At 56.1% G+C, this 25,799-nt stretch overlaps 1 protein-coding gene and 1 long non-coding RNA gene across 2 annotated transcripts; one reads left to right on the top strand and one right to left on the bottom strand.

Moving 5' to 3' along the window:
• Window positions 1-6,894: 6,894 nt before the first annotated feature.
• Window positions 6,895-16,548, bottom strand: LOC128916271 (uncharacterized). The gene is made up of 3 exons (XR_008468883.1): window positions 16,430-16,548; window positions 8,256-8,451; window positions 6,895-7,786 (listed from the first exon to the last, which is right to left on the bottom strand). It is a non-coding gene; the product is annotated as an uncharacterized LOC128916271 (long non-coding RNA).
• STING1 (stimulator of interferon response cGAMP interactor 1) lies at window positions 13,674-24,341 on the top strand. Its single transcript, XM_054217661.1, has 7 exons — window positions 13,674-14,166; window positions 14,497-14,741; window positions 15,362-15,542; window positions 16,459-16,567; window positions 16,725-16,960; window positions 19,196-19,382; window positions 23,858-24,341. Exons 2-7 carry the CDS (start codon window positions 14,497-14,499, stop codon window positions 24,049-24,051), a joined length of 1,152 nt encoding a protein of 383 aa, XP_054073636.1. The 5' UTR covers window positions 13,674-14,166; the 3' UTR covers window positions 24,052-24,341.
• Window positions 24,342-25,799: the final 1,458 nt, after the last annotated feature.

Genomic DNA, 25,799 nt, shown 5'->3' with positions numbered 1-25,799 from the left:
TTCAGAAAAGTGGTCTCTGGTGGGGTTTTCTTCAACTACTTTGGTTCATTTTGTGGCTTCTTGCTCTTTTCTCTCTTTTCTGTTGCCTTTTGGGTTGCTGGACACCCCTTGATTGCAGAAGAGCAGACAACAACCCTACCCCGGCTCGTTGCTCTGCCCCCCAGCCCCACCCCAGCACAAGGGAGCCTGCTGTCCTCCCTTCCCACAACAGTCTCTACCAGCACAGGGAGCTGGAAATACTCAAATTAAGGTTCCCCCCCACAAGCAAAACTGCTTTTCTTCCAACATTTTCAGCTTTCCTCTCTTATTGCCCAGCCGACAGCTGATCCAGTCAGTCTGATCCTGTTTACTGTTTCTGGGGGGGTTTTCAAAATACCTTTGAGTCACGGCCTCTGGGGGCTTTGCTTCTCAGAGGTCTGCCCAGCAGCCAAGATTAAAGTCATCTTTTTCCAGTATTCTCAGGAAAAGTGTTGGATTTTGTCCCCAAATTGGAAAATTATTTTTGGCTCACGGTAGCAACAGAAACAGTCTGGATTGCTACATTTTCCTCGTCAAGCTTTGAAAAGTCCTCTCTGAGTAATAAAGCGTTGTAAAACTGAGTCCAGAGAATAAACAATTTTGAAAATAAAAAGAGATCGGAAAATTGTTTTGTTGGGGTTTTGGTACCAAGGATAACTGTGACCTGTTCTTTCTTACCAGACGGATGCGAACTTCTCTAAGAAATAAGAAATGGAAGTAGAAAAGTAATTTTTGTTGTTGTTGTTCACGAGGTCAGTCCCCTTCAATTTGCCGAAAGGCAAATCTCGGTTGCGGCTTCTGAGGTCTGTCCTGTAGCTGCAAGCAGGTGGATGGTAACCTGCTGCAGGGAATTGAAGACTGGGCCGTGTTTTCTCCAGGAGGCATTTTCCTCAACATTCACAGTTAGATCTTTGCCTGATGCGGCAAGAGATCAAACACTTTCCGCTGGAGCTTGGACATGTCTAAAAATGCCATGAGATGCCAAGAAAGATCAGGCACAAAGAAACACTAACCTGCGGTCCCAGGGAGCAGAGCCAGGGAATGGCTGGCCCTGTTGAGCTCGAGGTCAGGATTTCCCCACCTGGCTCTTTGCCCCATCGCACTATGAAAAACATGTCCTTTGCATTCTTTTCCCCTTTCCTTCCTCTCTGCTGAGGTTTGTTGTTGAGATTTCCCCTTCGTGGTCCCATCTGCAGCACTTTCTCACTGCCCTTCTCCCTGCTGTCTCTTGATTTCTACTTTCTCGTTAGGATTCCTTATCCCACCTGCTGTCTTTCTCCCTGGCTGCTCTTCTACCGCACCTGTGACTTTTGCAAGTGTCCTCCTGCAGGTTTCCGTCTCTTCCCATAGGAAGTGTGGGCTGGATGAGTGGCCAGTAAGGTGGATGGAGAACTGGCTGAATGGCAGAGCTCAAAGGGTTGTGAGCAGCGGCGCAGAGTCCAGTTGGAGGCCTGTAGCTAGCAGTGATCCCCAGGGGTCAGTACTGGATCTGGTCTCATTCAACATATTCATCAACGACCTGGATGAGGGGACAGAGGGTACCCTCAGCAAGTTTTCTGGTGACACAAAGCTGGGAGGGGTGGCTGACACACCAGAAGGCTGTGTCCTCGGCAGGCTGGAGAGTTGGGCGGTGAGGAACCTCAGAGAGTTCAACAAGGGCAAGTGTAGGGTCCTGCACCTCAGGAGGAATAACCAGTAACAGGTTGGGGGCTGAGCTGCTGGAGAGAAGCTCTGCAGAGAGGGACCTGGGAGTCCTGGTGGACAACAAGCTGCCCATGAGCCAGCAATGTGCCCTTGTGGCCAAGAAAGCCAATGGTCTCCCGGGGGGCATTGAAAAGAGCATGGCCAGCAGGTGGAGGGAAGTCATCCTCCCCCTCCGCTCTGTCCCAGGGAGGCCACATCTGGAGCACTGGGTTCAGTTCTGGGCTCCCCAGTTCCAGAAGGACAGGGAGCTGCTGGAGAGAGTCCAGCGGAGGCTACGGAGATGCTCAGGGCCTGGAGCGTCTCTGTGCTGAGGAAAGGCGGAGAGCCCTGGGGCTGTTCCACCTGGAGGAGAGCAGGCTGAGAGGGGATCTCATCACTGCTCAGCAAGAGCTAAAGGGCCGGGGGCAAGAGGACGGGGCCAGGCTCTTCTCAGTGGTGCCCGGGGACAGGACGAGGGGCAACGGGCACAAACTGGAAGACGGGAAATTCCATCTCAACATGAGGAAAAACTACTTTGAGGGTGGCAGAGCCCTGGCCCAGGCTGCCCAGAGAGGTGGTGGAGTCTCCGTCTCTGGAGACATTCCAAACCCACCTGGACGTGTTCCTGTGCCACCTGCTCTGGGTGACCCTGCTCTGGCAGGGGGTTGGACGAGATGATCTCCAGTGGTCCCTGTCACCCCCTGCCAGTCTGTGATTCTGTGATTCCCAGTCCTGCCTGAACATGAAGACAGTGGGATTGACCCATATGCATTTTTCTGTGTCCCACGTGAGATCATATCCCGGTCCTCTTCTCCAGAAGGATGAGTTCTGCTCACCAGCACCAGAGCAGATGCTTTGGGCTGCATCTGCGGTGAAAATTCTCAGCTGATCCCCATCCGTAGCATCCCCTGCTGCAGAGAAAGCGTTCCTTGTTAGGCAGGTGCTGTCTCCCCACACCAGTTGCTGCTGGCACCCCACCACGGCATTTTAGGAGGTGTTCCGCCTGCGGCCTTCTGCCTTCTCTCTCCTCGGGAGAGAGCTGGTCCTGCAGACCCGGGGTGTGGTGGGGCACTGTGGTCTCTCGTCCCGGGGGCACCGCTGTGTTCTCGGCTCCTGTGCCAAAGAGAAGCACTGAATGCTCCCCTGCCTGTGCCTGCCAACATCCCCCCGTGCCAACGTCATCCCGTGCGAAACAGCAGAGCATCCCCGGAGGAGGCAGCTGAGCCCTGCCTTATCCTCAGATGACTCCTGCCTCCATGTGCTTTTCCTTCACCATCTTCCTCTGACCAGCTCTGCTCGCAGGGTCAGGCTGCAGTGCTGTATTAGGGGGGAAAAAAAACTACACATCCTTAGGCAAAGGCACAAAAATTCAGAGGAGTACAAACTTTCCAGCCTAGCTGGCTAAATCTGATTTTTCTGGGCTTCTGTAACCAGTGAGGCCTTTGTTAGAAAGTGAAAAAAGGTAACTCTAAAGAAGGTGTCTTGGCTTTGGCTGGCATGGAGTTGATTGTCTTCCTAGCAGCTGGTGTAGTGCTGTGTTTGGGATTTAGCACGAGAACAATGTTGATAACACGGTGGTGTTTTAGTTGCTGCTGACCAGTGTTTACACCGAGTCAAGGACATCCCGCTGCGGGGAGCGAGCGAACGGCTGGGTGGTGGTCAGCTGCTGCCAGGTTAAACCAAAGGTAAGTCGCAACTGGAAAAGGACAGAACCCACACTTTACCAATGTTGAGAACCCACACTTTACCGACGTTGGGCAGACGCCAGTGGGCAAGCTCTATAGAAAAAAAAATTCTAGAAAAACAGACCTGAAGGAGTGGAGAAAGTGGAGTGAAGGGTTGGGGAGACCCGCGTCCCTTTCTGCAGTCATGAACTGAGGAGAACTGCTTGTCTCCGGAGCTGCTGAAAACCTCGTGTCTTTAAAAAACAGATTCTGAGTCCACTTTTTCCCCTTGCTGATCCGAGTTTCCTCCGGGACCAGCTGGAGCCCTGTCTGCTGACCTGCGGGCAGAAGAGCTGGTGTAATGAAGGCTCTTCTCAGCACAGCTCCTGCCCCAAAGGCGCTCTGCCCAGCAGCACCACCCGAACGTACAATTTCACACAAATTCTTCCCTCTGTTACACCCTGCAGAGCCACTTCCCAGTGGGACAGTAAGCCGAGGTCCAGGCCGGTTCATCCACAGAAGCAGGAACCATGGCAATTCCGGTGCAGAAGCTTGCCGACCCTGGGGTGAGTTGGCCAGGCTAAAAGCCTCTCGGGCGCAGAGGGGATTTGTCGGCCCTTCAGTTCAAAGCATTTCTAAGGAAAAAAAAAAAAACTTCTGGACTGAACTTACATACATAAGTCGCCATGTCTGTCACACGGAGACTCCCATCGCATAAAACACACTTTTTCCTTCTCCGGCTGCAAATCCTAGGCTTGACTGTACTCGGATGCAGGGCAACCTGTAAGTCAGCTCTAGCATCATTTCTCCATTGTCCTCTCCATCGAGAGACCAGACCGATGAGTATCCACAGCAACAGTTATCAAGGAGCTAATCCTGTGGGTTTTCAGCCCGGGTGAAGAGCTCTAGAAATGCTCTTGTGTCCAAGACCGTGTGTCAGTGGAACATGGGAGATCACAACCAGGAAGGAAATATTTGGAATGATTCCCAGCCACGAGTTTTGAAATCTGAAGATGTGTGTTACTGTAAAATGATTGGACTCCTTCAAAAACTGGAATCAGAAACTTGGGAACAGTCAGGGACCCCTGAGTTTGTGATGGTATGTGGCAGGAGGAAGGTGAAACTGACCACCTGAGCCCAACTGACGTGACCTCCATCACCCACCCCTGAGCACAACTGAGGTTCCTCCATCACCCACTGAGGCAGCAGAGCAGCAAGGTCTCTGCTAATCTGTCCCATGGCACCAGCTGTCCCAGGCTTGAACACGGGAGTCAGTTCAACCCTCAAACCATGACACCATGACCAAAGGACTGTGGAGTGTAGGAACAGAGAAGATAGGATTTCTCATAACACATCAACAAAGGGCAACGGAGCTGGTGAGGGGTCTGGAGCACAAGTCCTGTGAGGAGCGGCTGAGGGAGCTGGGGGTGTTCAGCCTGGAGAAAAGGAGGCTGAGGGGAGACCTTCTCACTCTCTACAGCTCCCTGAAAGGAGGATGTAGCCAGGGAGGGTCGGTCTCTTCTCCCAAGGAACAGGCGATGGAACAAGAGGAAACGGCCTCAAGTTGCACCAGAGGAGGTTTAGACGGGATATTAGGGAAAATTTTTACACTGAAAGGGCTGTCAAGCATTGGAACAGGCTGCCCAGGGAAGTGGTGGAATATCCATCCCTGGAGGTATTTAAAAGTTGGGCAGACGTGGTGCTTAGAGATAAGGTTTAGTGATGGGTTTTGTCAGAGTTAGGTTGATGGTTGGACTCGATGATCTGGGTCCCTTCCAACCCAGGCAATTCTACGATTCTTTATAAACTCTTCCAGTGAAGTATCCTGCCACAGAACAACCTGGGATCTCAAACTTCAGAGAAAGGGAAACAAACTGAAACAACCACAAAGGAAAGTCCAGGCGTTACCACCACCACCTTGCCCGCAAAAAAATTTCCGGCAGGCAGTGCATTGCTGCGGGCTGAAGGTGTCATAGCTGTCAATCTCAGTGACACTTTCTTTGGTGTCACAGAAGAGGCCCGGTACCCGTCTCTAGCTCACTCAGAACTCTGGATATCCTGGACCTGTCGTAACAAGCTTCTCCTAGCAGGACAGAACCCTTCTCCTTCTGTATTATTATGCATCCTAATCTCTGGCATTGGAGGCAGGAGGTACAAATTCACAAATGGCCTTTAAATAATCTAAATACAAACTGTTGCGGTAAGAAGCAGTTCTGTCCCCCTGCCCTGGCAAGCAAATGGCCAGCTGTTCTCCGACACGCAGTTGTGCTTAAATTGGATCACCTGATCCAAAAGTAACTTCTACCTTCTGAAGAACTTCTGGTTCTTTTTGAAATCGCTTGTGCCAACGCAAGGAAACAGGATGGAGGAAGTGCCCCAGAAGCGGACAAAACCACCTCTTTCACTGGTGGCTTTGCCTGAAAATTCATGCAATGCCAAGAGGAGCACGGAGGAACTTCCTCAGTTGCATTTCGGGCACTTGGAGATGTCCCAGAGAAGGTTCCCATCAGCAGCCACCAAACCTGCCGTTCACCAACAAAGTCTGGGTTGTTAACGCAAAGCCAGAACCGAGCCCCACGGTCCCTTGGTGCTGAGCACACACACGTGCACCCGGAGCCATGTTCCTCCTCGCCAGCTCTGACAGGTCTGATGTCTCCTTCTTGAGGTACCCTCCCTCCCTTCCTTCCTTCCTTCCTTCCTTCCTTCCTTCCTTCCTTCCTTCCTTCCTTCCTTCCTCCCTCCCTCCCTCCCTCCCTCCCTTCCTCCTCCCTTCCTCTTCCCTCTCTTCCTTCCTTCTCCCTTACCTCCTTCCTTCCTTTCCTCCCTCCCTGCCTCTCTCCCTCCTTTCCTCCTTCCTTCCCTCTCTCCTTCCCTCCCTCCCTTCCTCCCTTCTTTCTTCCTCCCTCCCTCCCCTCATTGCCCCCTCTTAGCTTCCATTGTGCCCTTTCCCGCCCCCTCACTCTCCGCAGGGGCCTCCTCAGCCCCTCACCATGTTGCCACCTGCCCTCCTGATGCTGCCGAGCAGCGGGTGGCTCTCCTGGGGCCTGCAGAGCATCTCCCCACCTTCTCATCCCTCCTTGGCTGGGTAACAGATGCCCAGGGCAGCTGCTGGAGCTCCTCACGCTGATCCAGCATTTTCCTCTGCTGCAGAGGGGTGCAGAGGGGCTGGATTTGCGGGGGGACCCCAGCAGCAGAAGTCCAGCAGGGGCCAAACAAGTTGGAGGGTCTTTAACAAACCCCATGGCGTCACGTGCCCCTGCCCCAAAGTGATTTTCCTTTTCCATGTCCATTCCTAGAGCCCTTTGCCGTGCGCTGAATGAATCAAATCCAGGACTGGCACAATTTTAAAACCTATCAGAAGTAACTTTTAAGGTGACTCATTCTCAGCTAAATGTGTTTAAAATTAAGTTAGGCCAGAAACTGCATATTATTTTTTCTTTAAAAATTAAAAAAAAAAAATTCTTTAATAAGTGCAAAAAGATCCAAACCTGAAGAAGTATCCATAGGTTTTACAGATCCAAAAGGCTTGTCTTGCTGTTTTGCTGATGGGGGTTTTACTTTGGGTATTTACCACCCTGTCTTCTCCCAAACTCCAATATTTTTTTGTAGGCTTTATGCTGGTTTTGGTGCGAATGTGGCTGTAGCTCATGGCACAGCCCCACAAACAGCTGTGACCGTGGCGGGGGGCGGGGGGGGAGGGACGACACATCAACCTGCCCCTGCCACCGTGTGGGACGCAGGAGACAAACTTAAATACCGAGACTTCGCTTGACCGAGATGGTCAAAAGCTTCCCCATCACTCAAGAACAGATTCATCCTCCCCAGCTCCCCTCCTCCAGCCGCAGGTTTCTGGAGCCGCCGATGGCAGAGTCGAGCCCCGCGTCAGGCCGTGCCAGTCTCAGCGGGAGGCTGGGGATCGCCATCGGAGCCAGGAAACAGAAGAAGAGGGATAGACCCAGAGCTTCTGTCCCAGTCCCAGGCTGGGAGGCTGCTGCGCTCAGCCAGCGCCACAGAGCGCTCCGTGGGATATTGAGGACAATGACAGAACAGTCGTGGAATCGATAAAATGGTTAAACGTCGTCAAAAAGAAACAACAGGAGCTTTTCGGGCAGAAATCCAAGCAGTGCCGACAGCTGTAGGCAGGCCCTGAATTGTTCATTCCCGTGTTCCCAGCTTGCTAAAAACTTTCTGGGCAGTTTGAGCTTCCGTGGATATTTGAGAGGGCATCCCAGCTGGGCCAGTCAGCCCGCATGTGTCTCCATCCCCTGCCACAGTGAATCAGAGACTTCCCTGTTACGCTCCGGGTCTACCCGTCTGTGCTGCGGGGATGGGCTCCGGTACGTCTGTCCTCTCTGGCCGTGGGAGTGCCAATGAACCTCCCTCGGATGCATGTCCCGACCAAGGAGGCAACAATGAATTTCCTGTAAGTGGTTGAAAGAGGAGGAACAAGGAAAGAAACAGGATATTTACACACGTCATCGCACCTGCTTGCATGGACAAAGAAAGCCTGGCACCTCCCCTCTGGCAGGCAGGTTCTGGCTCCGTTTTCCACCCAGCCATTGCCCCTTGCTCCAACCCCAGGGGCTGCCCAGCTCATCCCCCCTCCGTGTGCCCGCTGCCCTCCCAGCACCGCTCAGGCACTGCTGTGCCGGAGGTCCCCGCTCACCCCTGCACTCCTCACCTCCAGGTGGCATCTCCTCACCTCCAGGCAGCATCTCCTCACCTCCACTTCCAGACAGCATCTCCCCACCGTGGCCTCCTTCCCTTGGGAGTGCACGGAGGGCATCTCCAGGAGCCACAAGCGCAGTTCCCAGGCTGCTCCCTGCCACTCGCAATTCCCCAAAGCACTTTTTTTCAGAAAGACAATCTCCCTCCCTACCACACGCTCACCTTCTCCTCTCTTCACCCCCGAGTTTGTGTTGTCCCCCTTTCGTCCTTCTCGGCTGTACAAATGGCAGTCTTCCAGGGTCACCTGCCAGCTCTTCTTCTTTGCAGCGCTGCCCCAAGTGGGATCTGGCCACGTTTGGGGTCTCTGTGCCATCCCGTCGCACGGGACAATCCCGGCAAAGCTGCAAGCCGCCTGCTGCTGCGGAGGGAAGGGGGAACACCGTCACCGAAAAGCGTGCTGAGGTGAGACCCGCTGTTTTGCTCGAGGTCTCGCAGCCGGTTCAGAAGACGCTCTGCTGGCTCCTGTGGCTCCCCAGACATAGGATCCTGGCTGCAGAGACTGTCCTCTCTTCTGCTGCAGAGGTGGGAGGAAGCGCTAGGGAAAGAGCTTTCCAGGCGTCCCTGGGACGGCGGCGCTGAGCAGCCACCAGCTGTCAGCAAGCTTCTGGTGGCTCCGTCCCCAAAGCCAGCTTTGCTCATCCCGCAGGCTCGAAGATACCTGTAAAATAACCCCCAAGCGACCCAAAGGCGTGCGCGTACGCAGCCATTTATTCTGTTGTGGTTTTGCTTGTTCTCAGCTCGGCCCGGTCACGTCCCCACGGGACACATGGTGGGAGGCCAGAGGAGACACAGCCATACACTTCCCCTTCCGCGGCCTCGGTGACGGGGTGACTGGTGACAAAGGGCAGGAAAGTACGAGACTGTTGGAGGACAGAGGGCAAGATCACAGGTGCATGCGAGGGGAGAGGGCCCAGCAGGAGCCCCCCAGGGATCGGTGCTGAGACCTGAGCAGCTTAACACACGTGACCTGGAAGGGGCCTGGAGGAGACAGTCAAAGCGTTTTCACCAGCACAATCGAGTAGAAAACAGCTTCTTTTTGAAGAACAACTGAGTATCTGAGATGCTCCAGCCTGGGAAAGAGATGGCTGAGGTCTGAAGCCCTCAGTGATGTGGGGAGGAGGAAAGGGCGGGTTGCTCATGTCTCTCCCGGCACAACAACAGTCACACCGCCAACAGCCTCGTCACCTGTGACAGCTTCAAAACAAGCAAAAATTAACTTCTCCACCCAACACGTAACTGGGGCCTCAGTGCCACAGGATACTGCGGTTGCTGACAGTTTACAGGGGATCAAAAGACGACGGCGTAAATCACAGATGGATCCACTAACATTTATTAAATGGATAAAAACTCTCTCTTGGGCCGGAAGTTTGGGTTTCACGAAGGAAGGAAGAACCTTACGGGATGAAGGCCACGCAGCCCCCAGCGCAGCCCCACGCCGGGGGGGGTGGAGGGATGGTCCGTGCTGCTCTCGGGATTTTACGCTCCCCGTTGCTGGGGGGTCACAGCCTGGGCTGGGGGCGAGGCAAAGGCTCTCCCAAGCCGGGCACGTCGCTGGAAAGGCGTCCGATCTCCATGTGGACTTTGTGAGAGAAGGTCAGGACCCTGCATAATATGAAGCCGGGGGGGGACAATCAGCAAATCCTTTGGCCAGGAGGCCTCCCTGCTCCCCGCGCTGTCGCCTCTTGTCCCGCAATGGAACTGCTTCGATGAACACGTGAGAGCCGAGGTGTGCTTGGGAGATGGAGGGAGCAGCTTGCCCGCTTCTGCCAGAGTTTACCCAGCGCATCGATGGCTCCTCACTGCGTCAGGGGCAGCGAGCCGGGTCACACAGCCCAGCGCGACACAGAGTATCGCAGAGCGCTTTATTTTTTGCGAGGCGGGGGGGGCGCCGATAAAGCAAGCCCTGTCAGCGCGCAGGACCTCCGAGGGTACACGGGTGGTGCAACGGCAGCACTGAAAACACCAACTGTGGCACTTTTTCAGCCGGGGGCCCCAAAACCACTTTTAACACTCCGAAGCCACTTTCGACACCAGCCTGGCATCCAAACCCTGTCCCCACAGGCGTCCCCGGTGTAAAGCTGTCACTGGGCAGCCTGCCTTTTGGCTGAAGCCAGCAGCTCCACCGGCTTTTGCAAGGCGACGGCACATGATGCAAAAACGCCAGGAGGCAAGCCCTGCTGCAAGGCCCATCTGGCAGCGGGAGCCGGCTCTGTTACGCCCGGACCTGCTCGCCGGGAGCAGCCCTTCACCCAGGGAACGCACCGTGTTCCCGGCCTGGCTTTTGGCTGGGGACGTGCCACACGCATCCAGCACCTGCTCCCCGCGGCCTCGCACAGCGCCAGCTCCGGGCCGGGCTCCGGCGTTAATCCACCTTATACATAAGGCACCTCATACAGGGCCACCAGCGGGTCCCCGGAGGTGGGGGGGAGGGACTTCAAGCAAATTCGCAGCACCTGGCTACCCGCAAGGGGTCTCACCTCCTCTCGCTGCACATTTCCTTATTCTTTTTCCAGGTTATTACAAATTCTCAGGCATTTCACCAAAACCCTTGCCTGTCTAAGCCAAGTCCTGGCTACAGCTGTCCACTGCGCCCATGGCCACCGGGATGTCAGGAGAGGCTGATCCCTTCCCCAGGCCCAACCAGTGCACCAAGACCCTTCTGGAAACCAGCCTGTCTTGTGTTACGGGCCAGCTCAGCCCTTCTGGGTGCTCCCAAGGCTGGAAGTTGTCACGCTCTATGTTAAGGAGAACCTTGAAAGTACAGAGGTCAACTACGGCGACTGTGGAAGCCTTATTGAATGCCTCCAGGTCAAGATCAGAGAGGTTGTCTCCAAGGGGGATCAGAATCACAGCATCACAGAATGGTTTGAGTTGGAAGGGACCTTAAAGATCATGTAGTTCCAACCCCCTGCCCTGGGCAGGGACACCTCCCACCAGACCAGGTTGCTCCAAGCTTCATCCAGCCTGGCCTTGAATACCTCCAGAGTGGGGCAGCCACAGCTTCTCTGGGCAACCTGGGCCAGGGGCTCACCACCCTTACAGCAAAGAATTTCTTCCTGATATCCAATCTAAATCTCCCCTCTTTCAGTTTGAAGCCATTACCCCGTGTCCTATCATTACCGTCCCTGATAAAGAGTCCCTCCCCATCCCTCCTGTAGGCCCCCTTTAGGGACTGGAAGGCCGCTATAAGGTCTCCTCGGAGCCTTCTCTTCTCCAGGCTGAACAACCCCAACTCTCTCAGCCTGTCCTCGTACAGTAGGTAGGATCTTCCAGTAGATATCTGCTATCCACCTCCAAACCAAGACAATAAAGCCACCGAAGCAATCCTTGGGTTACTTAAGCAAGCCCTGGCTCAACAGAACCTGGTTCTTATGTGTGGCTTCAACGACCCAGACATTTGTTGGAAGAATAGTACAGTTCCCGAAATGCGTAGAGGGCTGCTTCCTCATACAAACATTAAATGTGCCAACCAGGGATGAGGCACCGCTGGACTTGCTGCTCACAAACCAAGAAACCTTAAACCAGGACACCTGCTTTGTAATACCTCAGTTAATGATAGCCTTGGCTGCAGTGATCGCAATATTTTTTGTCACCCCTCACTAGAGGAAAGACACTGAGGTGCTGGAGCGTGTCCAGAGAAGGGCAACGGAGCTGGTGAGGGGTCTGGAGCACAAGTCCTGTGAGGAGCGGCTGAGGGAGCTGGGGGTGTTCAGCCTGGAGAAAAGGAGGCCGAGGGGAGACCTTCTCGGTCTCTACAGCTCCCTGAAAGGAGGATGTAGCCAGGGGGGGTCAGTCTCTTCTCCCAAGGAACAGGCGATGGGACAAGAGGAAATGGCCACAAGTTGCGCCAGGGGAGGTTTAGATGGGATATCAGGAAGGAAAGGGTTATCAAGCATTGGAACAGGCTGCCCCGGGGAGTGGTGGAATTGCCTACCAGCTGTCAACTTCCTCCTCCTGATCCCCTGGCCTGTAGTAAACACACACAACATCGTCTCCAGCGTTAGCCGGCCCCTTAATTCCTACCCATAAGCTCTCAACACATTCTTCATCCAGCCCTGAGGCAGAACTCGATTCCAGTTGCTCTCTCGCATAAAGAGCAGCTCCACCACCACCTCCACAGGCCTCGCTGGCCTGTCTTTCCTAAAAGGCCATCCGCAACAGTGTTCCAGCCATGCGAGCTCTCCCACCGCGTCTCTGTAATCGCAAGGAGAGCACGGCCCTGTGACCACACGCAGATCTCCAGTTCCTCCCGTTTATTCCCCGTGCTGCGTGCGTTGGCATACAGGCGTTTCAGAGCGGCAGTCGAGCGTGCAGGTTCCCCTGGAGCGGTGCATCCTGTAGCCAGCCTGGATCTACCCATTTTGGCTACACAGAGGCCACAGGAGACCATGCCGAAAGCTTTGCTGAAATGAAGGTTCTCCCCTCATCCCCACGGCCGGTTATCCCACCTCACAAGGCACTCAGGTGGGTCAGGTGTGACGTGCCCTTTGTAAATCCCCGCTGCCTGTTGCCTTCGCATCCTTCAGGTGCTCGACAGCGATTGCTGGGAGGATTTGCTCCATCACCTTCCCAGGGACAGAGGTGACAGAGGTGCCGTTGGGCAGGCGGCAGTTCACCAAACCCTCTTTCTCCCCTGCTCAAAGTTGTGTGGGACGTTTGCCTTCTCCCCTTCATCAGGAACCTCCCAATTGCTACGATCTTCCAAAGACATGAGGGAGGAGCCTTGCCATGGCACTGGCGAGCTCCCTCAGCATCCTCGAGTGCTTGGCACCCGGTCCTGTGGGCTTGTGTATGTGTGCCCTAAGTCACCCTTCCTCTAGGATGGGCGATGCCTCAGTCCGGAGTTCTGGAGTCAGGAATGCATGGGTCGGGATCAAAGGCGGATGAACAGACAGGGTCCTCCTCAGACATCGGACATTGAAGAAGGAGGCTGACCCTTTGATCCCTCAGCTTTTACACTGAGCATGGGGCAGATGGGATGGGATACCCCTGTTGATCAATTTTGGGTCACCTGTCCTGTCCGCTCCTCCCCGCAGGTGGGACCCCTCTGCGCTTTTCCATTTCCGACCCTCCAACTGGGCAAATAACGAAATTAGCTGACCTTGGTTGTTACAGCAATAAGTATAAGCAAGAGCCTCTGTGCACACCATTCCTTGGCACTAACTGTAAACATTGGTCTTATCACGCTGAGAAGGAACCATTTTCGGCACCACGTGCTGTTAATTTCAGAGCGTTAGAAGAGGCCTAGCTAAGAAGTAAAATTACTGCATGGAAAGTTGTTTCTGTCTTTACCTCAAACCAGGACACCGCTGCAGCCTCTGCTGCTGGGACCGGGGACCTGGGAGCCTTGAGGGCAAACCTCAGCAGTAACGGCTGCGTCAAAGGCGGCCTGGAGTACCTCAGCTGCTCCGGGTTTGTGGTCACCAAGACCTGAGAGGTTTGAGGGCCTCACTGGCCAGCAAGAGCCCGGCTGCGGCAAGCCCCGCTGTGCCACCAGTGCCTGTGGGACACTGAGCTGGCATCTACCGGAGCTGCCTGGGGTGGGGGGAGCCAGGGAGCTGTGAGTCACCCTCTCTGCTACAGGGAATTTTCTTCTGTTTCGCCCCTGGAAACCTGCTGCACTTAATAAATTCAATCTCTAATAAATTCAATCTCGATAAATTCCGGCCTCCTTCCTCATTCCAGCTCGGCTCAGCCCCGCTCTGACCTGACAGACACGGAGGGGCTTTCCAGAGGTGTAAGCTCAGGGCTGTCGAAACCTGACGCATCCACCCAGCGCTGCCTGGTGCCTGGGAGACCTCCCGGGTGCCCTGCGTGGGAGGGCTCTGCTGCTTTCTGCAAGTTGCTGGCCGCCGCAAAAGACGCTTTCGTTTTCATTTTTCTCGGTGCCTGGAACTGTGCGGCTCCACCCGTGGCACCAGAAGCCACTGCGGTGCAGGGGCTCCCAGCCCCCGCAGCGGCAGCAGCTTCCAAGAAGAGCCGCGGCCGCCCAGGCTGGAGCCCGGAGCCCATCAGCGGCAGCGCAGGGAACCCAGGCAGCGGCCGGTCCCGCGGCTGGTTGGTAACCGCTCCGGTGAGCGCGGCGCGAGGCGCGATGGAGAAGCAGGGAGGGCTGGCACAGGGTTGGCATCGATTTGGGAGCGGGGTGGCCAGCCAAGCTCCGCCTTGCCAAGCCCATTTGGGCATGGGGGCCGGCCCCGAGGTGGCCTGGGCAGCACGCAAGGGAACCTCCCCAGAAGCGGCTGCATTTCAGCAGCTTGCAAAGGAAGGGACGGCTCCGCTGTGTGCTTTGGGGTGCTCAGCCAGCGCTGGGTGTGCGCGTCTGCCCCCCTTCTCCGCTCCCTGCGGCGCTGCTGTGGGCACTGGGGACGACGGCTGCTGCTGACACCCCCCTCTGCCGCAGATGTCTCAGGAACCCCAGCAGCCAAGACAACCCACCGCCCTGCTCATCCCCAAGGCCCGGGGAGGGCGAGCGCAACGTGCCACGTACCTGCTGCTGGCCCTGTGCGCCGCCGCGCTGTACCTCGCCGGGGAGCCCCTCATGCCCGCCGCCCGCAGCCTCACCTTCCACTTCGTGGCCCTGGAGATCAGGGCGCTGCTCAAGGGCATCTGCTACCTGGCCGAGGAGATCTTCCACCTCCAATCCAGGTGAGCCATCTCCTGGGCTGCTGGAACCACTCTGGAGACAAGGGTGTCGCAGCCTCCGGGTGTTGTGTGGGGATCTGCTCCCTCGTCTCTACCTCCACACGAGGCCTCTGTGGCAACGCTCTGCGGCGCCCCGGCAGCCCCCACTGCTCTCCATCACCCTCCCGTCACTCCCATCTCTTCCTCCCTCTCCTCCTCTCCCCCTCTCCTGCTTTCTCACATCCCTGCGTGTCTATGGACCTCGTCCTCCCCTCTCCCTGGTAGCTCCATAGTGTTCCCTTTCCCTGGGGGACAGATCTCTGCCCCCAGCCTCTCCCCACCACCCAGTGCCGGAGGGCACGGGGCTGTTGCAGACAGTCTCCCCTTGCTGTCCAGGGCGACGTTGCATCTGCTCTCCACTGAGACCCACGGGAGCAGCAAGGGACCCAAGCCCTCCCGCGGCTGGGGGCACCCAGGGTGCGCTGAGCAGGGTCCCGCAGGGCTCCCTGGCTCCGCGCCGCTCCAGGAGCTCAGCGGCACTGGCAGGCAGCTGGGAGCATCCCCCGGCCAGCACCCCAAGGGCTGCGATGGGGATGGCGGGCGAGTGGCCACCAGCCCATCTCCTACCCCCCTCTCCCACCCAGGCACCGCGGCAGCTTCTGGAGGGCCCTGAGCGCCTGCTTCTCCCTGCGCTGGCACGGGCCCCTGCTGCTCGTCTGTGGCTCAGCCTATGTGGCTCTTCGCGATGGAGATAGGCAGCCACTCGGCCTCCACCTCGGCCTCATCAGCTTCTGCGAGCTCCTCGTCCTGGCTCTGGGGCTCCAGGTAAGGCACCGACGCCTCCAGCCCGGCCGTCTTCCCGGGGAGCAGTTCAGCCCTGAGCAGCCGTGGGGACACGCGGCCCGGCCCTGGGTGGCCCCTGCGCGTATGGCCCACCCGCACGCAGCCCCGCAGCGGGAGAACTGCTCTCCTTAGCTCAGCCCCGGAGAGCAGATCTCCTCGGCCGGCGGCAGGGCCAGGCTGCCTGCTGATGGGCACGGCCACCCCGCGGCGCTGGCAGCAGCCCTGCCGCAGCCAGAGCCCCGCTGACACCAAAAACGGGGGGATTTTTAAATCTGGCAGTCAAGCTGGTGCTTCAGGGGAGAGGGGAGCCTGCGTGGTCTCCAAAGGGTTAATTATCACCCGTGCTGTGGGCGGCAGAGCCAAGCTCCAGGTACTTCTGCAGCACTGGGAGGGCTCTGCTTTCCCCCAGCAGAGCTGGAAGGGGAGAGGGGTCACGCAGGCTACGGAAAGGTGCTTTGGGGAGGGCAGCTGCCAGGTGCCTGCGGGGACTCAACGCCCATTTTCACGTAAACAAACACGCAAGAGCTGGCAGGGGCCACTGGTGTCCCTGGAAATCCCACCGTCAGGCGCTGGGATGTCTCCTCCCGCAGGCTGGAAGCACTGGGCTGGTGCACAAGTTGCACCGGGACACGCGATCCCCAGGGAAGGGGCAGCCAAAAAAGTGCCCGGTTGACCCCAGCATCAGCTTCCTGACCTGCAGGGGCTGTGTGGGCTACCCAGGGCTCTTGGCCCTGCGGCCCAAGGTAGTGGTGGTGGAAGGGGGCAGCGGGGCTCCTCACTCTCCAGATCTCTTTGGAGAGGGCGGCTGCTCTCCAGTCCCTGCAGAGACCCGACCGCTGAAGAAGAGCCCAGGTGGCGGCTTTCCTCACCTCTGGCCTGTCTGTCCTTCCCTCCGCAGAAGCCCTCAGCAGTGGAAATATCCGAGATGTCTGAGAAGTCCAAGCAGAATGTCGCTCACGGGCTGGCCTGGTCTTATTACGTTGGGTACCTAAAAATAGTCCTGCCACGTACGTAGCCGTTTCCCTGCATTATCACGCCTACAGATAGAAATAGCTCCTAATAAAAATCCTCCCACTTTTAGAGTGTTAGCAGGGAGATGGGGAGCGAGGCAGAAAGCAGCCGTACTCACGCCAGCCACCTCTGCCCCATGCTCTCTTCCACCAGGGGTGAAAAAGTCGATGGAGGAATTCAGCAGAGCCAACCCCAACGCACTGGTATGCAGGGAGACCTGGAAGCTCCACATCTTGGTCCCTTTGAGCTGTGACATCTACGATGACCTGGAGAAAGCTGACAGCAATATCCAGTACCTGACAGACCTCACCGAAACCACCCTGACTCGAGCTGGCACCAAAAAAAGGGTCTACAAACACAGCCTCTACGCAATCCGGGATGAAGACAAGGTACACCGAGCACAGTGTCGGGAGAGCAGTTGGCATGTGTCAGCCCAAAGGCCTTCCTGGCCTCAGATCCCAGACCAGAAGTGGCCATAAGGGCAGGACAGCGTCCCCCCCTCCTATCAGATACTCCCAGCTTTCAGCAGGATTCCACCAGTTGGAGAGGTCCTGTCCATGCTGGCCACCTGCACTCCTTCCTCCTGGCTGCCTCCTCCCAGGCTCAGCCCTTTGCAGGGACGTTGGGATCACTTAACCCCTCCGGGAGTTGTTTTAAGTCACGGCTGTGGACAGAGGCGTCGGCAGAGCGATGCTTCTCACCTGGGTCTCCCCAACTTCATAGAATCATAGAATCGTAGAATTGTCAGGGTTGGAAGGGACCTTAAAGATCACCTACTTCCAACCCCCCTGCCCTGGGCAGGGACACCTCCCATAGATCAGGTTGCTCAGAGCCCCGTCCAGCCTGGCCTTAAAAACTTCCAGGGATGGGGCTTCCACCACTTCTCTGGGCATCCTGCTCCAGTGTCTCACCACCCTCATGGTGAAGAACTTCTTCCTAACGTCCAGTCTGAATCGTCCCAGCTCTAGTTTTAATCCATTCCCTCTAGTCCTACCCTTACGCGACATCCTAAAAAGTCCCTCCCCAGCTCTCCTGTAGGCCCCCTTAAGATCCTGGTAGGCCACTATAAGGTCTCCTTGGAGCCTTCTTTTCTCCAGACTGAACAGGCCCAACTCCCTCAGTCTGTCCTCATAGGAGAGGTGCTCCAGCCTTCTGATCATCCTCGTGGCCCTTCTCTGGAGACATTCCAGCACATCCATATCTTTCTTGTAGTAGGGGCTCCAGAACTGGATGCAGTACTCCAGGTGGGGTCTCACGGGAGTGGAGTAGAGGGGGAGAATCACCTCCCTCGACCTGCTGGCCACGCTTCTCCTGATGCAGCCCAGGATATGATGGGCTTTCTGGGCTGCTAGTGCGCACTGACGGCTCATGTTGAGCCTCTCGTCCACCAGCCCCCCCAAGCCCTTTTCTTCAGGGCTGCTCTCAAACCAGTCGCTGCCCAGCCCCTATCGGTGCTTGGGATTGCCCCGACCCAGATGGAGGACCTTGCACTTGGTCTTGTTGAACTTCATGAGGTTGGCATGGGCCCACCTCTCCAGCCTGCCCAGGTCCCTCTGGATGGCATCCCTTCCCTCCAGCGTGTCAGCCGCCCCACACAGCTTGGTGTCGCTGGCAGACTTGCGCACTCTATGCCACTTGCCCTTTCGACGGTGGCTGAGCGCCGAGCTGCTGCTCTCCAAGCCCTGCCTGCAGGGCCTCCCGAGCCCCTTTCCTGGCCAAGCTCCTGGGGAAGTACAAACGCAGCCTCGGGTTTTTCCTGCTACCGCGCACGCACCGATGCTGCGCTTCATCTGCTGAGTCACTCGGCACCAAGCGAGCTCCAGCAGCTCCGCCGCCCGGACCCGACCTGACCCACTGCGTGCTCTCGCTGAAATCCGTCCCTCCGCTTGCTGCCCAGCCGTGGGTCCACGCGTGTGCGGCAGCGATGCCACCCCCCACCCTTGGCACCCATCCTCCACCTCCAAGGCTATTAGCTCTTTCCACGGCGCTGCATTTACCCAGGGATCCCGTCCCTCTTCCTTTTAATGCACTTCACTAAACTTCCCAGTTTGCCCAGTATAAGACTTACCGGTAACCGTACTCCTCCTTGGAATTTTTATGGCCTTAAATCTCCCCTCGTTTGTTTTGCTCTGCCTCTTTCTAGCTGTGTGTTTGCCTGGCCAGCATTTATCCTCTTCTCCCTTCTCCTACTCTCCATTGGTATGCTCGGACTTCTCCTTCTCTAGCAGAAAAGCCACCATGGTGGTGGGACCAGAGCTGGGTAAGGGGCATCTCCACAGAGGACCAACCTCCATGGGGAAAATCCCTCCCCAGGCTGCAGCTTGGGAGTGCTGCCATAGCCAGGGGCCCTGCGGGAGGGAGGCAGCTTCATGAGCCCGCCCGGCGCGCGGGGCACAGCCGTACCTGCTTCCCTGCCGGGACGGTGGCTCAGCGCAGGACGGGGGGACACTGGGGCCAGGACCAGCGTCCCTGTCCCGGGGGTCCAGCACACAGCACCAGCGCAGGGCAGGCCACGGAGCTGCATCGGGGTCCTTCGGGCTCTGCCCAGCACCGCTGTCCCCCAGCAGCCCTTTGCCTGACGCTTGGTCCTCCTGCCCCCATTTCTTTTTCTTCCCTCACGGCAGCTCTGGCACTGCGCGGTGGAGTACGCCACCCCGCTGCAGTCCCTCTACGCCATGTCCCAGGACGAGGGCGCTGCCTTCAGCCGGGAGGAACGCCTGGAGCAGGCCAAGCTTTTCTACAGGACGTTGGAGGAAATCCTGAAAGGCTCCAAGGAGTGCGTGGGCACCTACCGGCTCATTGCGTACGAGGGTGAGTGAGGAGGGGAAGGGGCTCCCCCAGCCCCCTAAGTGACCTGGGATCCGGGCAAAGACGGGGAAGCTGGGCAGGATTCGCATAGCGCGTGGGTGATACACCCACTCACACGGGCGTGGGGGTCCCTGCCGCAGTGGGAGGAAGGGGCTGCTTCCCGACGCAGAAGGATGTCTTGCTGTGGGTCTCAGAGGCGTGGGGAGGGTGCTGGCAGAGCTGGTCCCGGTTGAAGTCCCCAGAGTCACCCGAGACAAACGGTCTTCTGCTGTGGCAGCAGGAACGCTCCCTCAAGGATTAAATACAACAGCAGGAAGGAGCAGCTCCCTTCGCTGCTGATGTTCCTGGGAAAAATGGCTGGGGCCACCAAGCCGTCCCCAGCCCCGGGAGGAGCGGCGGTGTGTGAGCTGGCTCAGTGGCATCCCTCCTGACGGGGGATGAGGAAGAGCCAGGCTAGCCCTTCTTCCTCTTCATTTCCCTTCTCCTCACCTCTGCCAGAGCAGCAGGGCTTGAGAAACAGCTTGCTGCTTTTTGCTGAAATGAATCTCCTTGTTTTTCAGAGGAAATTCGGTGCTTTCCCTGACGGGGAGCAGCATTTAGAATCATAGAATCATAGAATCATTTAGGTTGGAACAGACCTTTGGGATCATTGAGTCCAACCATCAACTCCACTCTACAAAGTTCTCCCCTACACCACATCCCCCAACACCGCATCTTGAGTCTTGAACACATCCAGGGACAGTGACTCCACCACCTCCCCAGGCAGCCTATTCCAGTGTCTGACCACTCTTTCTGTGAAGAATTTTTTCCTAATGTCCAGCCTAAACCTCCCCTGCTGCAGCTTGAACCCCTTCCCTCTTGTTCTATCACTACCTGTGAGAAGAGACCAGCAACAACCTCTCTACAATGTCCTTCCAAGTAGTTGTAGAGAGCGATGAGGTCTCCCCTCAGCCTCCTCTTCCTCAAACTAAACAGTCCCAGCTCCTTCAATCGCTCCTCATAAGATTTATTCTCCAGGCCCTTCACCAGCTTCGTTGCCCTCCTCTGCACTCGCGCCAGCACCTCGAGGTCTCTCTGGTATTGACGTGCCCAGAACTGGACACAATACTCAAGGTGTGGCCTCACCAGTGCTGAGTACAGGGGGACAATCACCTCCCTCCTTCTGCTGGTCACGCTATTTCTAATACAAGCCAGGATGCCATTGGCCCTCTTGGCCACCTGGGCACGCTGCTGCCTCATGTTCAGCCGCTTGTCAATTAGAACCCCCAGGTCCTTTTCTACCGGGAGCTCTCCAGCCACACTGCCCCAAGCCTGTAGCGATGCATGGGGTTGTTGTGGCCCAAGTGCAGGACCCGGCACTTGGCCTTGTTGAAGCACATTCCATTAGCATTGGCCCATCGGTCCAATCTATCCAAGTCTCTCTGTAGAGCCTCCCTATCCTCATGTAGATCAACACTCCCGCTTAGCTTCATGTCATCTGCAAACTTGCTGATGATACACTCTATGTCCTTATCAAGGTCATCAATAAAGATGTTAAACAGAAATGGTCCCAACACTGAGCCCTGAGGGACTTGTGACCGGCCGCCAGCTGGATTTGACTCCATTGATCACCACTCTTTGTGACCGTCCATCCAGCCAGTGCTTGATCCAGCAGATCGTATGCTCATCCAGGCCATGAGCCGCCAGTTTTTCCATGAGAATTCTACGGGGAACAGGGTCAAATGCTTTTCAAAAGTCTAGGTAGACGATGTCCACAGCCTTTCCCTCATCCAATAAGTGGGTCATCTTGTCATAGAAGGAGATCAGGTTCGTCAGGCAGGACCTGCCTTTCCTAAACCCATGCTGACTAGGCCTGATCCCCTGCTTGTCCATTATATAGACTTGTAAAGGCACTCAAGATGATCTGCTCCATGACCTTCCGTGCTACCGAGGTCAGACTGACAGGCCTATAGTTTCCCAGATCCTTCTTTCTGCCTTTTTTGTAGATGGGCGCTACATTTGCTACGCTCCAGGCCATTGGGACCTCCCCAGTTAGCCATGACTTCAGGTAGATCATGGAAAGTGGCTTGGCGAGCACGGCTGCCAACTCTTTCAGCACTCTTGGATGTAACCCATCCGGTCCCACAGACTTGTGCACATCCAAGCGGTGTAGCAGGTCACTGATCACTTCCTCATGAATTGTGACGACCTCGTCCAGCTTCCCCTCCCTGTCTCCCAGCTCACGCGGCTGGGTGCCCAGGGAACAGCTCGTTCCACTGCTAAAGACTGAGGCAAAGTAGGCATTGAGCACCTCAGCCTTTTCCTCATCCTTTGTGACTATGTTTCCCTCTGCATCCAGTAAGGGAGGGAGATTTTCCCTAATCCTCCCTTTGTTGTTAATGAATTTATAGAAACATTTTTTGTTATCCTTAACAGCTGTAGCTAGGTTGAGCTCGAGCTGCGCTTTGGCTCTCCTAATTTTCTCCCTGCATAGCTTCGCTATATCCTTATAGTCTTCATGAGAGACCTGCCCCCTCTTCCAGAGGTCACAGACTCTCCTTTTGTTCTTGAGGTCCAGCCAAAGGTCCCTATTTAGCCAGGCCGGTCTCCTTCCCCGCCTACTTGTTTTTCGGCACACAGGGACAGCCTCCTCCTGTGCCTTTGAGACTTCTCTCTTGAAGTATGTCCAGCCTTCCTGGGCTCCTATATCCTTCAGGGCAGCCTCCCAAGGGACTTTGTCCAGCAGTCTTCTGAACAGGTCAAAGTTTGCCCTCTGGAAGTCTAAGGTGGCAGTTTTACTAACCACTCTCCTTGTTTCTCCAAGAATCAGAAATTCGATCATCTCGTGATCACTGTGCCCTAGACGGCCACCAACCTTTGCTTCCCCTACAAGTTCTTCCCTGTTCACAAGAAGCAGGTCCAGGAGGGCACCTTCCCTGGTCGGCTCACTTACCAGCTGTGTGAGGAAGTTATCTTCCACACATTCCAGGAGCCTCCTGGATTGTTCCCTCTCAACTGTGCTGTATTCCCAGCAGATATCCGGGTGGTTAAAGTCCCCCACAAGAACAACGGCAAGTGATGGCGAGATTTCCCCCAGCTGCTTGCAGAAAGCTTCGTCCGCCTCACTACTTTGGTTGGGAGGTCTATAGCAGACTCCCACAGCAATAGCAGCTTTATCGGCCCTTAACCTAATCCAAACACTCTCCACCCCGTCATCGCTATACTCGATTTCTGAGCTCTCATAGCATTCTCTAATATACAGGGCCACTCCTCCACCTCTCCTTTCCTGTCTGTCCCTCCTGAAGAGCTTGTAGCCATCGATTGTGGCACTCCAGTCATGTGAGGCATCCCACCACGTTTCTGTGATAGCCACTATGTCATAGTTTCCCTGGTGCATCATGGCTTCAAGCCCTGTTTCTTGCGCATACTGCGTGCATTGGTAGAGATGCACTTCAGATGTGCCAATGACTCCAGCACCTTTTTGTGGGTGTGGGCCCCATTTCCCACCAGACCCCTCTCGGGTGCTTCCATGATTTCTGAACGTCTATCCCTTCTCTCCAATGAAATGGCAGAGTGAGAGTCCTCGCTAGCCCACCATCCTTCAAGCCCTGGCATGCCTCCCTTGGGTTTACTCCTGACAGGCCCAGTTGTCTCCCCTTCCCCCCTCATATCTAGTTTAAAGCCCTGTCAATGAGCCTTGCGAACTCCTGCCCCAAAATTCTTTTCCCCTTCTGGGACAGGTGCCTTCCACCTGCCACCAGCAGGTCGGGTGACTCCTATAGCAGCCTGTGATCAAAAAACCCAAAGCCCTGCCAATAACACCAGTCCCAGAGCCACGAGTCGACCCGATGCCTCTTCCTGTTAATTTCCTCATTCGTGATTGCCACTGAAGGAACAGAGGAGAACACAACTTGCGTTCCTGACCCCTAAAGCTGCCGCCCCAAGGCTCTAAAATATCTTTTAATCGATTTTGGGCTCCTTCCACCCACTTCATCACTACCCACCTGAAATATTAAGAGGGGGTAATAGTCAGAGAAGTACTTCTAGTAATAGTAATAGTAATAGTAATAGTAATAGTAATAGTAATAGTAATAGTAATAGTAATAGTAATAGAGGGGGTAATAGTCAGAGAAGTACTTCTAGTAATAGTAATAGTAATAGTAATAGTAATAGTAATAGTAATAGTAATAGTAATAGTAATAGTAATAGAGGGGGTAATAGTCAGAGGAGTATTTCCACCCAGTGAGGCTGTTCCCGTCACAACAAGCACTACTGGGAAACCAGCACGTGGTGCCTGTGTTTCACTCTCCTCCCTGCACTTTGTGTTTTATTTTCTTTCTTCTGGCCTGCTGAAAGGGGAAAGTAAGAACCGTATTTTGACTCCTCAGGAAATTCTGCATATTTTGGAGCGTCTCCCAGAGACTCTGCTCTGGTCCCTGCCCAGACTCCTGCCTCGGGCCAGGCCACTGAAGGTGGGTTTTGTCTTTCTCCTGTTCCAGAGTCGGGCGAAGCAGAGACCCACTTCTTGTCCAGAGAGATCCTCTGGCACCTCCGGCAGCAGCGTCACGAGGAATACACCCTGCGCGAGGGGAACCAGCCGCACAATCCATCCACGACCCTCAGCTCAACGGAGCTCAACATCCAGATAAGTGAGTCGGATCTGCCACAGCCCCTGCGAAGCGACTGCTTCTGAAGCACCAGCGCCGCCCAGCCCCTCACCGCCACCTCGGGGCTCCAGTCCCCCTTCCCCAAGCCCCTTCCTCTTCCAGCAAGTGCTGCCCACGGTAGCGATCCCCAACCTCCTGCAGGAACTGCCCACCAAAGCCTCCTGCGCGTCGTGGTTACTGGAAACAGCTGACTCAAACCACACTCCTGTGACACACTTCCCGTTTTCTTTGTTATATGTATCTCATGTATGAATCTGTGGGTGTTTTGGTTTTTTTCATCTGCTTTGATTCATATTGTATAAAGCGTTTTCCTCTGGAGTAAGTTGCGTTATCCTGAATGTCGGGCATGATGTCTGCCCTTGGATATCCTGCGGTGTTGGATGGGGCTTTGGAAATCCCAGCCACGAGCGCGTCTGCGTGGGCTGGGTCCAACATCTCCAGGGTGTTCTGGCTAATCTGATGGCTTCCGCCGGGACAAGGAGCACGCGCAGGACTTCCAGGGTACTCTCCAGGCTGTGGGCCCCACTGTCCACCTCACGCATGAACATCCTCACTTTCCACCCACTGGGGATGTGGAGGTGGAAGAAGAGGTGGTCGGGTCCGGGGAACTCTGACATTCGGTGGTCCCAAGGTGCGGGAAACCTCCCTTCCTTTGCTCCATCTGGTAATTTCACACCAAGAGCCACCTGCGGTGCCTGCTGATGCCCTGCATGCCCGCATTCCTCCCAAGCGCTCCGCAGAAGTGTTTCTCCAGCCCCAAAGGATGTGCCAGCCCCCCTGGAGCTCTGGGAAAGGGGCAGGGTGCAGCCCTGGAACAACTTGCGTGGGGTTTTTGCTGCGAGACATCACCTCTTGGGCTGCTCGGGGCCCTCCGTGCCTGGGGGTGAGGTACCCCCGACAAGCCCAGCGAGCCGGGCTCTCCCTGCCTGCTTGGGCCCCACGTGGTCAAGTAGAAGCCGGGCAGAGGACGTGCGCAGCTCTGAGACAGACAATTTCTTAGCTCTGCCTGTCCTGATGCTCCTCCAGGATGTGCCTGGAGCTGCCTAGGCTGAAAAGGGGGCTGCACCTATGCCAGCCCCCACGCCTGGGCACCCCACCTAAGGCCACACTTGCTGGAGAGACCCAGCTTGTGGGGGATGGAGCCTACTCCCGAGGGACTGCCCAGGGCCAAGCAAGCAGATGAGAAATACAGTCCCCATGGGGGGCAGCTGGGAAGAGAGCAAAATCCCAAAGGTGTCCCGCATGACCTGGGCCGGCCATGGGGCAGGGGAGCCAGCCGGTCCCTCCGGCAACCGAGCATGAGGGATGCAGCATGGCCAGAGCTGCGCGCCACAGGGCAGAATGGTCACCCCAGGGCTTGTTGCCTGATGGAGATCGTGGTAGAGCTTCGCTGTGGTGCAGCTTGGCAAGGCCACGCAGCAGGGGCCGGAGCTGTGCGTCCGCTGCTCCATGCCTCAGTTTCCCCTTTAGTCAAGAGCTGAAGGAGGATCCGGCCAGCCAGTTGTGCCCTGGGAGGGAAGGGGAGGCAGCAGGCACCCAGTTGGATTGTTACCCTCTGAGGTTGCAGCACCCCTATGTGGATGTGATCCTTTTGGTCCCTCCCAACCCCCAGGACTTTGGCAAAAGGACTGAGGTCCCTTGAGAGCTCCCATTCGTGCTCAGCCTGAACTTCCAGCACTTGGGCCAAGCCACAGCTATGGCCTTCCTCTGGGCTAGCCATGGAGACCCTGAGGGGACTGTGGAGTCCAGGGGCCCAGAGGAGGTGACCTGGCCT

The sequence above is a fragment of the Rissa tridactyla genome, chromosome 11 (assembly GCF_028500815.1).
Source record: "Rissa tridactyla isolate bRisTri1 chromosome 11, bRisTri1.patW.cur.20221130, whole genome shotgun sequence".
In the NCBI taxonomy this organism is placed as follows: Eukaryota; Metazoa; Chordata; class Aves; order Charadriiformes; family Laridae; genus Rissa; species Rissa tridactyla.
The sequence above is the reverse complement of the archived record's forward strand: the minus strand, read 5'-3'. Positions and strand labels throughout refer to the sequence as shown.